This window comes from Salvelinus alpinus, chromosome 23 (assembly GCF_045679555.1).
Source record: "Salvelinus alpinus chromosome 23, SLU_Salpinus.1, whole genome shotgun sequence".
NCBI lineage: Eukaryota > Metazoa > Chordata > Actinopteri > Salmoniformes > Salmonidae > Salvelinus > Salvelinus alpinus.
The window spans coordinates 49,694,953-49,707,740 of NC_092108.1; the positions used below are offsets into that span (position 1 = coordinate 49,694,953).

At 40.1% G+C, this 12,788-nt stretch overlaps 1 protein-coding gene across 2 annotated transcripts in view; it reads left to right on the top strand.

Annotated features, from left to right (window-relative positions):
* The window catches only part of LOC139551208 (anion exchange protein 2-like), a 67,678-nt gene extending 55,890 nt beyond the window's left edge, over positions 1-11,788 (top strand). For both annotated transcript variants that reach the window (XM_071362668.1, XM_071362669.1), the window contains 3 exons: positions 6,658-6,827; positions 7,134-7,307; positions 7,514-11,788. In XM_071362668.1, the coding sequence (XP_071218769.1) occupies positions 6,658-6,827; positions 7,134-7,307; positions 7,514-7,591 (422 nt within the window). In that variant the 3' untranslated portion in view covers positions 7,592-11,788. The remainder of the gene's footprint in view (positions 1-6,657; positions 6,828-7,133; positions 7,308-7,513) is intronic.
* The last annotated feature ends 1,000 nt before the right edge of the window (positions 11,789-12,788 follow it).

Sequence of the window (12,788 nt, forward strand, 5' to 3'; positions counted from 1 at the left end):
CTGGGACATGCTTAACACCCCGGCCATCCTACAATCTAAGTTTGATGCCCTCAATCTCACACAAATGATCAATGAACCTACCAGGTACAACTCCAAATCCGTAAACACGGGCACCCTCATAGATGTAATCCTAACTAACTCGCCCTCAAAATACACCTCTGCGGTTTTCAATCAAGATCTCAGCGATCACTGCCTCATTGCCTGCATCTGTAATGGGTCTTCGACCAAACGACCACCCCTCATCACTGTCAAACACTCCCTAAAACACTTCTGCGAGCAGGCCTTTCTAATCGACCTGGCCGGTGTATCCTGGAATGACATTGACTTCATCCCGTCAGTAGATGATGCCTGGCTATTCTTTAAAAGTGCCTTCCTCACCATCTTAAATAAGCTTGCCCCATTAAAAAAATGTAGAACTAGGAATAGATATAGTCCTTGGTTCACTCCAGACCTGTCTGCCCTTGACCAGCACAAAAACATCCTGTGGCGTTCTGCATTAGCATCGAATAGCCCCCGTGATATGCAACTTTTCAGGGAAGTTAGGAACAAATATACACAGGCAGTTAGGAAAGCTAAGGCTAGCTTTTTCAAACAGAAATTTGCATCCTGTAGTACTAACTCAAAAAAGTTCTCGGACACTAAAGTCCATGGAGAATAAGAGCACCTCCTCCCAGCTGCCCATTGCTCTGAGGCTAGGAAACACTGTCACCACCGATGAATCCACTATAATTGAGAATTTCAATAAGCATTTCTCTACGACTGGCCATGCTTTCCACCTGGCTACCCCTACCCGGGTCAACTGCCCGGCACCCTCCACAGCAACCCGCCAAAGCCCCCACCATTTCTCCTTCACCCAAATCCAGATAGCTGATGTTCTGAAAGAGCTGCAAAATCTAGACCCCTACAAATCAGCCGGGCTAGACAATCTGGACCCTCTCTTTCTAAAATTTCTGCCGAAATTGTTGCAACCCCTATTACTAACCTGTTCAACCTCTCTTTCGTATCGTCTGAGATTCCCAAAGATTGGAAAGCTGCCGCGGTCATCCCCCTCTTCAAAGGGGGTGACACTCTAGACCCAAACTGCTACAGACCTATATCTATCCTACCCTGTCTTTCTAAGGTCTTCGAAAGCCAAGATAACAAACAGATTACCGACCATTTCAAATCCCACCGTACCTTCTCCGCTATTTAATCTGGTTTCAGAGCTGGTCATGGGTGCACCTCAGCCATGCTCAAGGTCCTAAACGACATCATAACCGCCATCGATAAGAGACATTACTGCGCAGCCGTATTCATCGACCTGGCCAGGGCTTTCGACTATGTCAATCCCCACATTCTTATTGGCAGACTCGACAGCCTTGGTTTCTCAAATGATTGCCTCGCCTGGTTTACCAACTACTTCTCTGATAGAGTTCAATGTGTCAAATCGGAGGGCCTGTTGTCCGGACCTCTGGCAGTCTCTATGGGGGTGCCACAGGGTTCAATCCTCGGGCCGACCCTCTTCTCTGTATACATCAATGATGTTGCTCTTGCTGCTGGTGATTCTCTGACACACCTCTACGCAGACGACACCATTCTGTATACTTCTGGCCCCTCTTTGGACGCTGTTTTAACTAACCTCCAGATGAGCTTCAATGCCATACAACTCTCCTTCCGTGGCCTCCAACTGCTCTTAAACGCAAGTAAAACTAAATGCATGCTATTCAATCGATCACTGCCCGCACCTGATCGCCCGTCCAGCATCACTACTCTGGACGGCTTTGACTTAGAATACGTGGACAACTACAAATACCTAGGTGTCTGGTTAGACTGTAAACTCTCCTTCCAGACTCACATTAAGCATCTCCAATCCAAAATTAAATCTAGAATCGGCTTCCTATATCGCAACAAAGCATCCTTCACTCATACTGCCAAACATACCCTCGTAAAACTGACCATCCTACCGATCCTCGACTTCGGTGATGTCATCTATAAAATAGCCACCAACTATCACAGTGCCATCCGTTTTGTCACCAAAGCCCCATACACTACCCACCATTGCGACCTGTACGTTCTCGTTGGTTGACCCTCGCTTCATACTCGTCGCCAAACCCACTGGCTACAGGTTATCTACAAGTCTCTGCTAGGTAAATCCCCACCTTATCTCAGCTCACTGGTCACCATAGCAGCACCCACTCGTAGCACGCGCTCCAGCAGGTATATCTCACTGGTCACCCCCAAAGCCAATTCCTCCTTTGGTTGTATTTCCTTCCAGTTCTCTGCTGCCAATGACTGGAACGAACTGCAAAAGTCTCTGAAGCTGGAAACACATCTCCCTCACTAGCTTTAAGCACCAGCTGTCAGAGCAGCTCACAGATTACTGCACCTGTACATAGCTCATCTATAATTTAGCCCAAACAAATACCGCTTCCCCTACTGTATTTATTTATTTATTTTGCTCCTTTGCACCCCATTATTTCTATTTCTACTTTGCACATTCTTCCACTGCAAATCTACCATTCCAGTGTTTTACTTGCTATATTGTATTTACCCTGCCACCATGGCCATTTTTTTGCCTTTACCTCCCTTATCTCACCTCATTTGCTCACATTGTATATAGACTTATTTTTCTACTGTATTATTAACTGTATGTTTTGTTTTACTCCATGTGTAACTCTGTGTTGTTGTATGTGTCAAATTGCTATGCTTTATCTTGGCCAGGTCGCAGTTGCAAATGAGAACTTGTTCTCAACTAGCCTACCTGGTTAAATAAAGGTGAAATCAAATTAAATTTAAAAAATATTGTCTACCAAGCCGTCATATCGGCTTAGCCCACCAGGGACTTTTCTACCATTGTTAGTAACCAATAACTACTGTTTTTTTGCGATGTATTTCTGTGATTATTTAGTTAGTTAGGATATAATGAATAAGCCAGTTTGTATATTCCTGATTCATAATTTACGCTTGGGTTTGTGCAGATAACCAAGAATATTACGACGTTCAGATGAGACTGATAGAAGGTAAAGAATAATTAATGATTGACTGCTATTGATATGAAAGATCTTCAGATTTTTAAGAGTGGATTCGGAAGATAGCCGCTCTATATAAACTAATGCTTCTGTGGTGCCCCGGGATTCCTAATGAGCTAGTTATTGCCTGATTCATTTAATCAAATAATTAAATGTTAGGTAACCGATTTGAAAATATCATGTCATCTCATTTAATCATCCTAGAGACACGACAGCATAAAGGAATGATGAGCGGATAAGAGTCTATCCATAATTTAGATTAAGACGTTAATTAGCGAGCTAAGACAGACATAGTCAATATAACTGTTTGTTCAACACCTTTGAAACGTACAGCGACAGAATTCAGAACATGGCGCGTTCTTACATTATTCTCCCTGTACAACAAGTCAGAACTGTATGATAAATAACAGGGGCATATAAGCAGACAATGGAAGCTCTTACAATATTTGATGATGACATTTTCTAAAACAGGTGTCGTGTAAATTCTACACAGGGACACTCAAAGTCAATCTTAAATGAATCCCTCTTTATTATCAGTGAGCTGGAGAGGTTCCAACCAACTCAATGGACCAAGTATACATGTCGATAAGGACCTTCACCCGGGGCAGTCCCGTTAGTTCTCTTATATATAGACAAGTTATATTTTAATGATTTAGCTCATTCATCATTCATAATTAATTCATCATTAACGTTTGCTTTATTCATGTGACCGACCAATACTGGGTCATGCATGTGACAGACCAATACCTCACGAGGCTTCTTCTCTCTAAGCTGAGACCTTGAAACTGAGATATCACTTTCTCAAAACAAAGTTATGCACGTAGTGTCAAATTGCAGATACTGATAGTGAGGACTTGTTCAATCAGTCACTTGCATGAACACAAATTGGTTATTAGAAAAGCACCAACTTAAAATGTTCCATCACACAGGCTATAGGCTACATGTGCACCACCAAGTCAGAATAGTAGGCTAAGTTATGAGGGGGAAAGGGACCAAATTATTAGGGTGAGGCACATGGGCTACTAACAGCTTGCTACACAACATACACTTAACATTACTTTCTTAGCTACAGTATACATATCTCCCTAGCATATTACATAATTTATGCAGCAGCATACATTTTTGGACTCACCTTGCTGTTCTGTGCTCACTTGAACAGGAAGGTGACGTGGCGGTCCTTCTTGTTGGCAAATTTTGTCATCAAAGTCTGGCATTCTCTGGATTGATGGTGCTTTCAAGACAATTGGGAATTCTGAAAAAACAAGGTTGAATCATGACGTCAGTGATCTTCAGGTCAGAGCTCTAGAAAGAGGCCAGAGTTCCCGACTTGGAATTCCGAGTTGGATGATCGTTCAAAATGTGTTTTCCCAGTCTGAGCTTGTTTTTCTGAGAGTGCACGCTTGTCTTGAACTCACTGAAGTCTGAGATTTCCTACTTCCGAGTTTCCAGTTGTTTTGAACACGGCAGATGTCATGCTGGATTGACAGCATGGCCAATGTATTCAACCTTTCAGGCCCATGTTGTTGCATGTGAATGTTTATCCTTTTTAAGCTTGGAAAAGAGACCCTTATACCCAGTGTTGTGTCTTTACTATCCTTAATGTGATGACAATGACTTCATCAAATCAATTAACTATGTTTAATTATTACGATGATTAGATTATTAAATTAATCCTGTAACAATTAACTCATTAGCAATCTTGGGCACCATGGAAAAAGATTGATTTAACGAATTACTGTTTTCCGAATGAACTCTTAAAGATATAAAGATTTTAGTCATCAATCAGTCATTAATGAATTTACCTTCAGTCTCATTCTAAATGTCGCAAAATTCTTGGATATCTGCACAAACCCTAGAATAAATTATGAATCAGTGATATACAAATTGGCTTAATTATTTAATTACTAACTAACTAAATAATCACACAGAATTACATAAACACACAAACAGAATAGCTTAGACATTGATTACTACATAATGCAATGAAAAGTCCCTAGTGTACTAAACTGATATGACGGCTTGTTACACAAAATGGTGGATTCAAAAGAGAGGGAAAGGAAGGGGCATGTAAGAAAGAGCGGGAGAAAAAGACAAAGGACTTCGCTAACGTACATACAGCTGAGAACTATGCTCATGGAAAGGTCTGGTGCCTATGATCCTCACCCAAAAGAGCAAGTCATGATACCAGACTTGGACTACAAACCCTCTCCACTGCGTAGCAGGCTAGTGATTGCTTTCCAACGCTTGCAGTTAGCCACTAATTCCTTCCAAACCACTCATTGTTGAATTTGCGATTTCCAACTTGTTGTGTAATGTTTATGGCCGATGAGCGCTGAGACGTTTTATCTATAATTTCTTGAAAAGGATTTGCCAGTAGATTGTCGACTTGATTCATGATGATGACTGCTTGTGTAGCTTGCTAGCTAAGATTTTGAAAGTATGATGTTGACATGATCAGTCCAATCAAAGCTACGGGAGATATAACGTGAGTTGACATCATTTTATCCGTGTCCAATGACCACAAGCCTTCTTAGATGGTCACTTCTAATGTAACAGAAAACTGAGCCAATCATGGTGCAACTAGAGAACATTACCAACCCCTACGCACTGTATTTTCTACTGGCTGCCCCACCACCACAGATGGCACTGAGCTAGCCTGAAACACCTGCATTTTGGAGCTGCCTTACTCAAGAAAGCAAAAAAGAGACCATGTTTGTATGCGACTTTATTAACTCAATATTTTTTTTTACATTGTTTGCCAACAGATATGTGACACGTATTAATGCCAATATATTTCATATAATATAATGCAAAACAGACAACAACATAAAACAGGGCTCTACCTCACCTGCCATGAATGACGGGTCACCACTGGGCAAGGAGAACACTTTGTTAAAGTTTCAATTAAGGATTGCCACTTTCAACTTGAAACACCTTAAATAGAGTCATATTGTTATTATATGGTGCCATCCTCTAGTGAGTGAGTTGCTTTTGTGCCATTGATATTAAGCAAAACTTCTGATGTCGAGAACCAAATTCTTAGTATTGCAAACAATATTGGAAGCAAAACATATACCCAAAAGTATTGATAGCAAAACAAAATATTGCAAGGAAATTATTTTGCAATGCGAGAACAAATGAATTGTAAATGTATGCCAAAACAAAATGTTCGCAGAGAAATATTTCTTTATGATAACATGATTAAACAAAATGTCTCCCTCTTTTCTGCAATTTTTGATTATGTTACCCTGGCCTTTTTCTAGATGCAAGATTTGGCACATTCATTCATTCAAGCAACAGAGCACTCTGCACCCCACTGCGGGTTTGTCTCTGAAGATAAGCAGGGTTCTAGCCAGTTCATGCATGGGAAACCAGAAGTAACTTGAAGTTGTGTAAATTCTACAGGCTAAAAAAAAACGTAGAAAATGTACTTGTGAAACTTCACTTGTCTGAAAATGTCAACAACAATTGTTTTTATTTTTCACAAGTGATTTGTTCACATGTTTATACGTCTTGGGAAACCACATGTTTTTTTCACGTGATTTAAAAAAAATGTAAAGTGTTTTTTAGATCCAGACACATGCTTCACAGAAATGGTGTGCTCATTTCCTAGGACAAATGTTCTTCTCACGTCTGTTCCCCTGGCTAGGTTTGTCCATTGTGATCGGAGATCTCCTGCGTCAGATCCCCATCGCTGTGCTCTTTGGGATCTTCCTCTACATGGGCGTCATGTCCCTCAACGGTATCCAGCTCACCGAGCGCATGCTGCTGCTTTTTATGCCTCCCAAGTATCATCCTGACCACACTTATGTCCGCAAGGTCAGTACCACTAAACCACAACAACATCTATGTTTGCAAGGTCAGCACTGCCCAAATCCCAACCATACCTATGTCTGCAAGGTCAGCGTATTGCCCAAACCTCGACCACACCTACGTCCACAATGTAAGTACTACCCAAACCCCAACCACGCCTGAAAATCCATGCTGCAGAGTAGCTGATCAAAACTTTATAACACTGGTTCTATCTTGTAAAAGTGTCCTTAGGATCTGAAGGGCAAAGACTTTGAAAGCCAACTATTGACTCTGACTAGAACTGCTATTCTAATATGTGTGTGTGTGTTCCAGGTGAGGACCCTGCGCATGCATCTGTTCACGGGGATCCAGCTGGTGTGTCTGGCGGCGCTGTGGACAGTCATGTCCACCGTGGCTTCGCTGGCCTTCCCCTTCGTCCTCATCCTCACCGTGCCCATCAAATGGTTCCTATTGCCCCGCATCTTCACCACGCGTGAGATGCAGTGTGTAAGTCTAATCACACACACCGTCTAGCACTGTTGCCACCGCCTAAAGGAGTTGGGTTTTTATTGGTTTTAGTTTACAGTGGGATGTTGCTTCGGGGGCCTTTGTCTGGGAAATAATCTGTGGGAAAGTCTGATATCCTATGCAGCTGAACCCTGGCAATAACCTTGACCCTTGACTTCTACCCCTGCTCTCTCTTTGTGTCTTAGTTGGATGCAGATGACGCAGAACCTAAGTTTGATGAGAGGGAGGGACAGGATGAGTACACAGAGATGGTGCCAACGTGATGGACGTTCTGCCAACCAATATACACCCTAGCCCTACAGTATACTCCAGGAAGTTATTCAAACCCACCAACTCCTTTGTTTGTTCACCTGATATTTTATAACGCACCACTGATGGTTTGAAATGTTTTACTCATTTTATATTTAATTGTCTTGAAAGCTTTTTAGGATCCCAACTCCCAAATCATGTTTTTTGTCTATTTTCACTATATTGCTTTTTTGGAAGGTGGATTTGTCCTTCGAAATAATTTGAGTTACAATGTCGATTCATGTTTTTAGGTATCTTTGGGGGGTGTTTTAATGTCAGGTGGGAGTTTGAATTGCTATGTGTCAAAGACTAGAGCCCAATTCCAAGTCTCCACCTTCTGCTCAAAGTGTGCATCGGAATTGGGCTTTTAGCAGAAACCACATCCGCTGAGGTCATGACCTAAGAAGAAGCACTTTATTACGATAGGATCAGTACAGATGTAGTATGCGTCTTATCACATTGTACTGATAAATACATACAACATAGTCATAGACAAACATTTACCATTCAGTCTAGTTCCCACGGTTAGGCGTATCATTGCAGTAGTCTTTCGAATGTTACATATTTATTACTACTATGGTACATTTATCATTCAAGAGTGGGTAAAATGTACACTACATGGTTCTCAATTCACATGATTTTACATGGCCCTCCAGTATGGCTAATTAATTTTGTAGCTTCACTGAGAAGCACTTACTATAATGCACACTGACAGAAGTAAAAGCAACAAAAACTTGATAAATCTAATGGTCCCCCATCAAAAGGGCAACTAGGCCACGCTCAGTTAATTGTTGTTTTCAATGAGGATGGTTTCTGTGCCTATTCCAATTGCCTTTAGTCCAATACAATATGTTTAACTTGTACTGTACCTCAAATTGCTTAAATACAAGAGTAGAAAAGCTTTGCATTATAGCGCAATCAACCAATCATTTGCAGTGTGTGTTTGTGGGGCCTGTCCAACTCTCTTTCGGCAAATAGCATGTGACTGTGACACCATTATAACTTTATGTATAATACGGTTTGAATGGTATTTGTATTTATTATGGATCTCCATTAGCTGCTTCCAAAGCAGCAGCTACTCTTCCTGGGGTCCAGCAAAATAAAGGCAGTTTATACAATTGTAAAAACATCACAATACATTCACAGAATTCAAAACACACTGTGTGCCCTCAGGCCACTACTCCACCACTACCACATATCTATAATTCTATATCCATGTGTATGTATAGTGCGTATGTTATCGTGTACGTGCACGTGCGTGCGTGTGTCTGTGCCAATGTTTGTGTTGCTTCACAGTCCCCGCTGTTCCATAAGGTGTTTTTTTGTCTGTTTTTTAAACCTAATTTTACTGCTTGCGTCAATTACTTGATGTGGAATAGAGTTCCATGTAGTCATGGCTCTATGTAGTAATGCGTGCCTCCCATAGTCTGTTCTGGACGTGGGGACTGTGAAGAGACCTCTTGTGGCATGTCTTGTGGGGTATGCATGGGTATCCGAGCTGTGTGCCAGTAGTTTAGACAGACAGCTCGGTGCATTCAACATGTCAATACCTCTCATAAATAAAAGTAGTGATGAAGTCAATCTCTTATCCACTTTCAGCCAGGAGAGATTGACCTGCATATTACTAATATTAGCTCTCTGTGTACATCGAAGGGTCAGCCGTGCTGCCCTGTTCTGAGCCAGTTGCAATTTTCCTAAGTTGTGGCAGATTTTCCTTTTGTAGCATCTGACCACACGATTGAACAGTAGTCAAGGTGCGACAAAATTAGGGCCTGTAGGACCTGCCTTGTTGATAGTGTTGTTAAGAAGACAGAGCATCGCTTTATTATGGACAGACTTCTCCCCATCTTAGCTACTACTGCATGAATATGTTTTGACCATGACAGTTTACAATCTAGGGTTAATCCAAGCTGTTAGTCATCTCAACTATCACGGTCACAAGCTATTTGCCACTCTTGAATTTAAGAAATTTGAGGTACAATACAAGTTAGACATATTGTACTGGACTAAAGTCAATTGGAATTGGAATGTTTTATACAGTACATGGATCCATCTCTGGGTAGCCGAACGTTTTGTACGTGTAGGTGGTAACCAGGTTTGACACTGTTGTTTAAAAGCAGCCCTTATTCAAATTGATTCATTATTTGCAATTGAATGAATACAACCCTAGACAGAAAGTAGCACTACAGTACCCCATTGTGTATATTTAGGATGATAGACAGGGGAAGCCTTCATTAATTCATTTGGCAATCTGTGCCTAAGAAAGTAAATGTGTCAACAATAAAAAATAAAAAATACTATCCTGTGGGACTGACAAACCACATTATATTATTTGAAGAGCACATACTGTAAGTCGCTTTCCACCGATCACTTGCTGCTTAGATCTCACCATTGTGCTTCTCCAAATATGTTAAAGATGTTTGGTCCCATTTACCTACGTAGTCTTTCATACCTGAATACACTACGTACCATGATTTACTTGGTTTTCACTGTTGTGCACTCCTAGTTGTATAGTCTTGGTTTAACTGTCTGAACAACAGTATGTACAGTATGCTGGCTTTAATGTACAGTAAACAAAAATAGGAGACATCGTATTCAATACAAATTAAGGTATTTTTAAGTATGCACATCATTTTGGGCCTCAGTAGCTAATCAGGTCTATAAAGCCAATGAGGATAGTCCATTAATAACAGCTGTTTCCATCTTAAAATGTCCCTGAATGTGTTGTAACATACACAGTCATAATACACGTTATTGAGATTCTGTTTACTTTCTACCACAAAGTTAAACATCATACCGGTGCACTGAAAAATTACAGTTTGCAAGTATTTCAAAAGTGTGTAGTAGGAAGACTGTGTCTCATTGAATCGCTGCAAAGGAAGAGCAGTGGCTGCCGTGTATGCATTTGTTGTCATCATGTGGTCCAAATTGCCTCCTTTGCAGATTTGCTTGCTGTCGTTACAGTTTTCAATTTGTGTGCTTTTGTCAAGTTCACCAGGTCATATCATCTTTCCACTCAAAATACAATGTGAGAGAACATAAGATACCACAATTATTTTAGCATATTTCTGGATGCTAGCTTTGCAATGAAATTGGGGAGAAAAAGTGTAAAAAAATATATATATTTAACATTGCTTTGGGATAATTAACTGCAAATAGTATAGCATGAGTGAGAAATAAAGAAAGAAAATATATTACATACAAATATATACATGTATTTTGTTAGGAAACAATCATGGTTCAAGTGCTTTGGCTTTAGCTACATTGCAAGATGTTAAAATAGACAATCTTCCTTGCTCTTATACATGTCAAGTTTGTAGAATGACAAAAATGGACTGATTTTAAATGTTATTTTTTATATATGTAAATGTCTATTGATGAAATGAAACTGAAAGTTGTGTTTTCTTTTCTATTTGCAAGGATGTGTCTGTCCCTGTACAAAAGTATGTGTAAAGTGGTTAAGGGAGAGATACCTAAAAATGATCAATTTAAAGTAGACATTCATATTAAGAATAGGCCATATAAATGATGTATGGTACACTTTCTTCTTGTCATCATCATACTGTATGATCTATCACCTAAACACCCAAAAAGAACATGTGTATCAGTCACTAACCGTCAAAGTTTGAAATAAAAATATAATGAGTCCATGGCAAATGAAACTGGATGACGATAAACGGAGTACGTAGGCATGGGGATTTCTGGTATATTCCTAAAACTTAAGTTGAAAATTATGCTGTCGCTGCTTCCTGTTGACAAGACATATTGATAAATAGCCCAATGACAAAGCACAGTTTTAAAGTGTCCAAATCAATAACCCATATGCAGAAACAGTTCGTGATAATTGAAAACATAGACATGAAATGTATTATCTACACATACATGTGCAACAATAGTCATCGTATTACTTAGATCTTTTTTTAAACAAGCACCTTATAAACAAACTGCACACACATTGTCAAGTGGCAATAAATCACTAATCGATTGAAACTACCACAGCTCAAAAAACACACGGACTCTGGGAATAATGTGTACGTCACTGGTTAGATGAAAATTTGTAGTAGACAGATAGCTATACTGAACAAAAATGTAAACGCAACATGTGAAGTGTTGGTCCCATGTTTCATGAGCTGAAATAAAAGATCCCAGAAATTGTCAAAAAGCACAAAAAGCTTATTTCTCTGAAATTGTGTGCACAAATGTCTCCTTTGCCATTTCTCCTTTGCCAAGATAATCCATCCACCTTACAGATGTGGCATATTAAGAAGCTGATTAAACAGCATGATCATTACACAGGTGCACCTTGTGCTGGGGACAATAAAAGGCCACTCTAAAATAAATGTTTGACACAGAACATAATGCCAAAGATGTCTCAAGTATTGAGAGAGTGTGCAATTGGCATGCTGACTGCAGGAATGTCCACGAGAACTGTTCCCAGAGAATTTCTCTACCATATCCGCCTCCAATGTCGTTTTAGAGAATTTGGTAGTACGTCCAACCGGCCTCACAACCGCAGACCACGTGTAACCACGCCAGCGCAGGACCTCCACATTTGGCTTCTTCACCTGATGGGATCGTCTGAGACCAGCCATCTGGACAGCTAAAGAAACAGTGGGTTTGCACAACCGAAGAAGTTCTGCACAAACTGTCAGAAACCGTCTCCGGGAAGCTCATCTATGTGTTCGTTGTCCTTTTTTATTTATTTATTTATTTAACCTTTATTTAACCAGGTAGGCAAATTGAGAACACGTTCTCATTTACAATTGCGACCTGGCCAAGATAAAGCAAAGCAGTTCGACACATACAACAACACATAGTTACACATGGAGTAAAACAAACATATAGTCAATAATACAGTGAAAAAAAATAAGTCTATATACAATGTGAGCAAGTGAGGTGAGATAAGGGAGGTGAAGGCAAACAAATATATGTATAAATAAATAAAAATATAAAAAGGCCATGGAGGCGAAGTGAGTACAACACAGCAAGTAAAATAAAAACTAAAAAAACACTGGAATGGTTGGTTTGCAGTGGAAGAAAGTGCAAAGTAGAGACAGAAATAATGGGGTGCAAAGGAGCAAAATAAATAAATAAATAAATACAGTAGGTAAAGAGGTAGTTGTTTGGGCTAAATTGTAGATGGGTTATGTACAGGTGCAGTAATCTATGAGC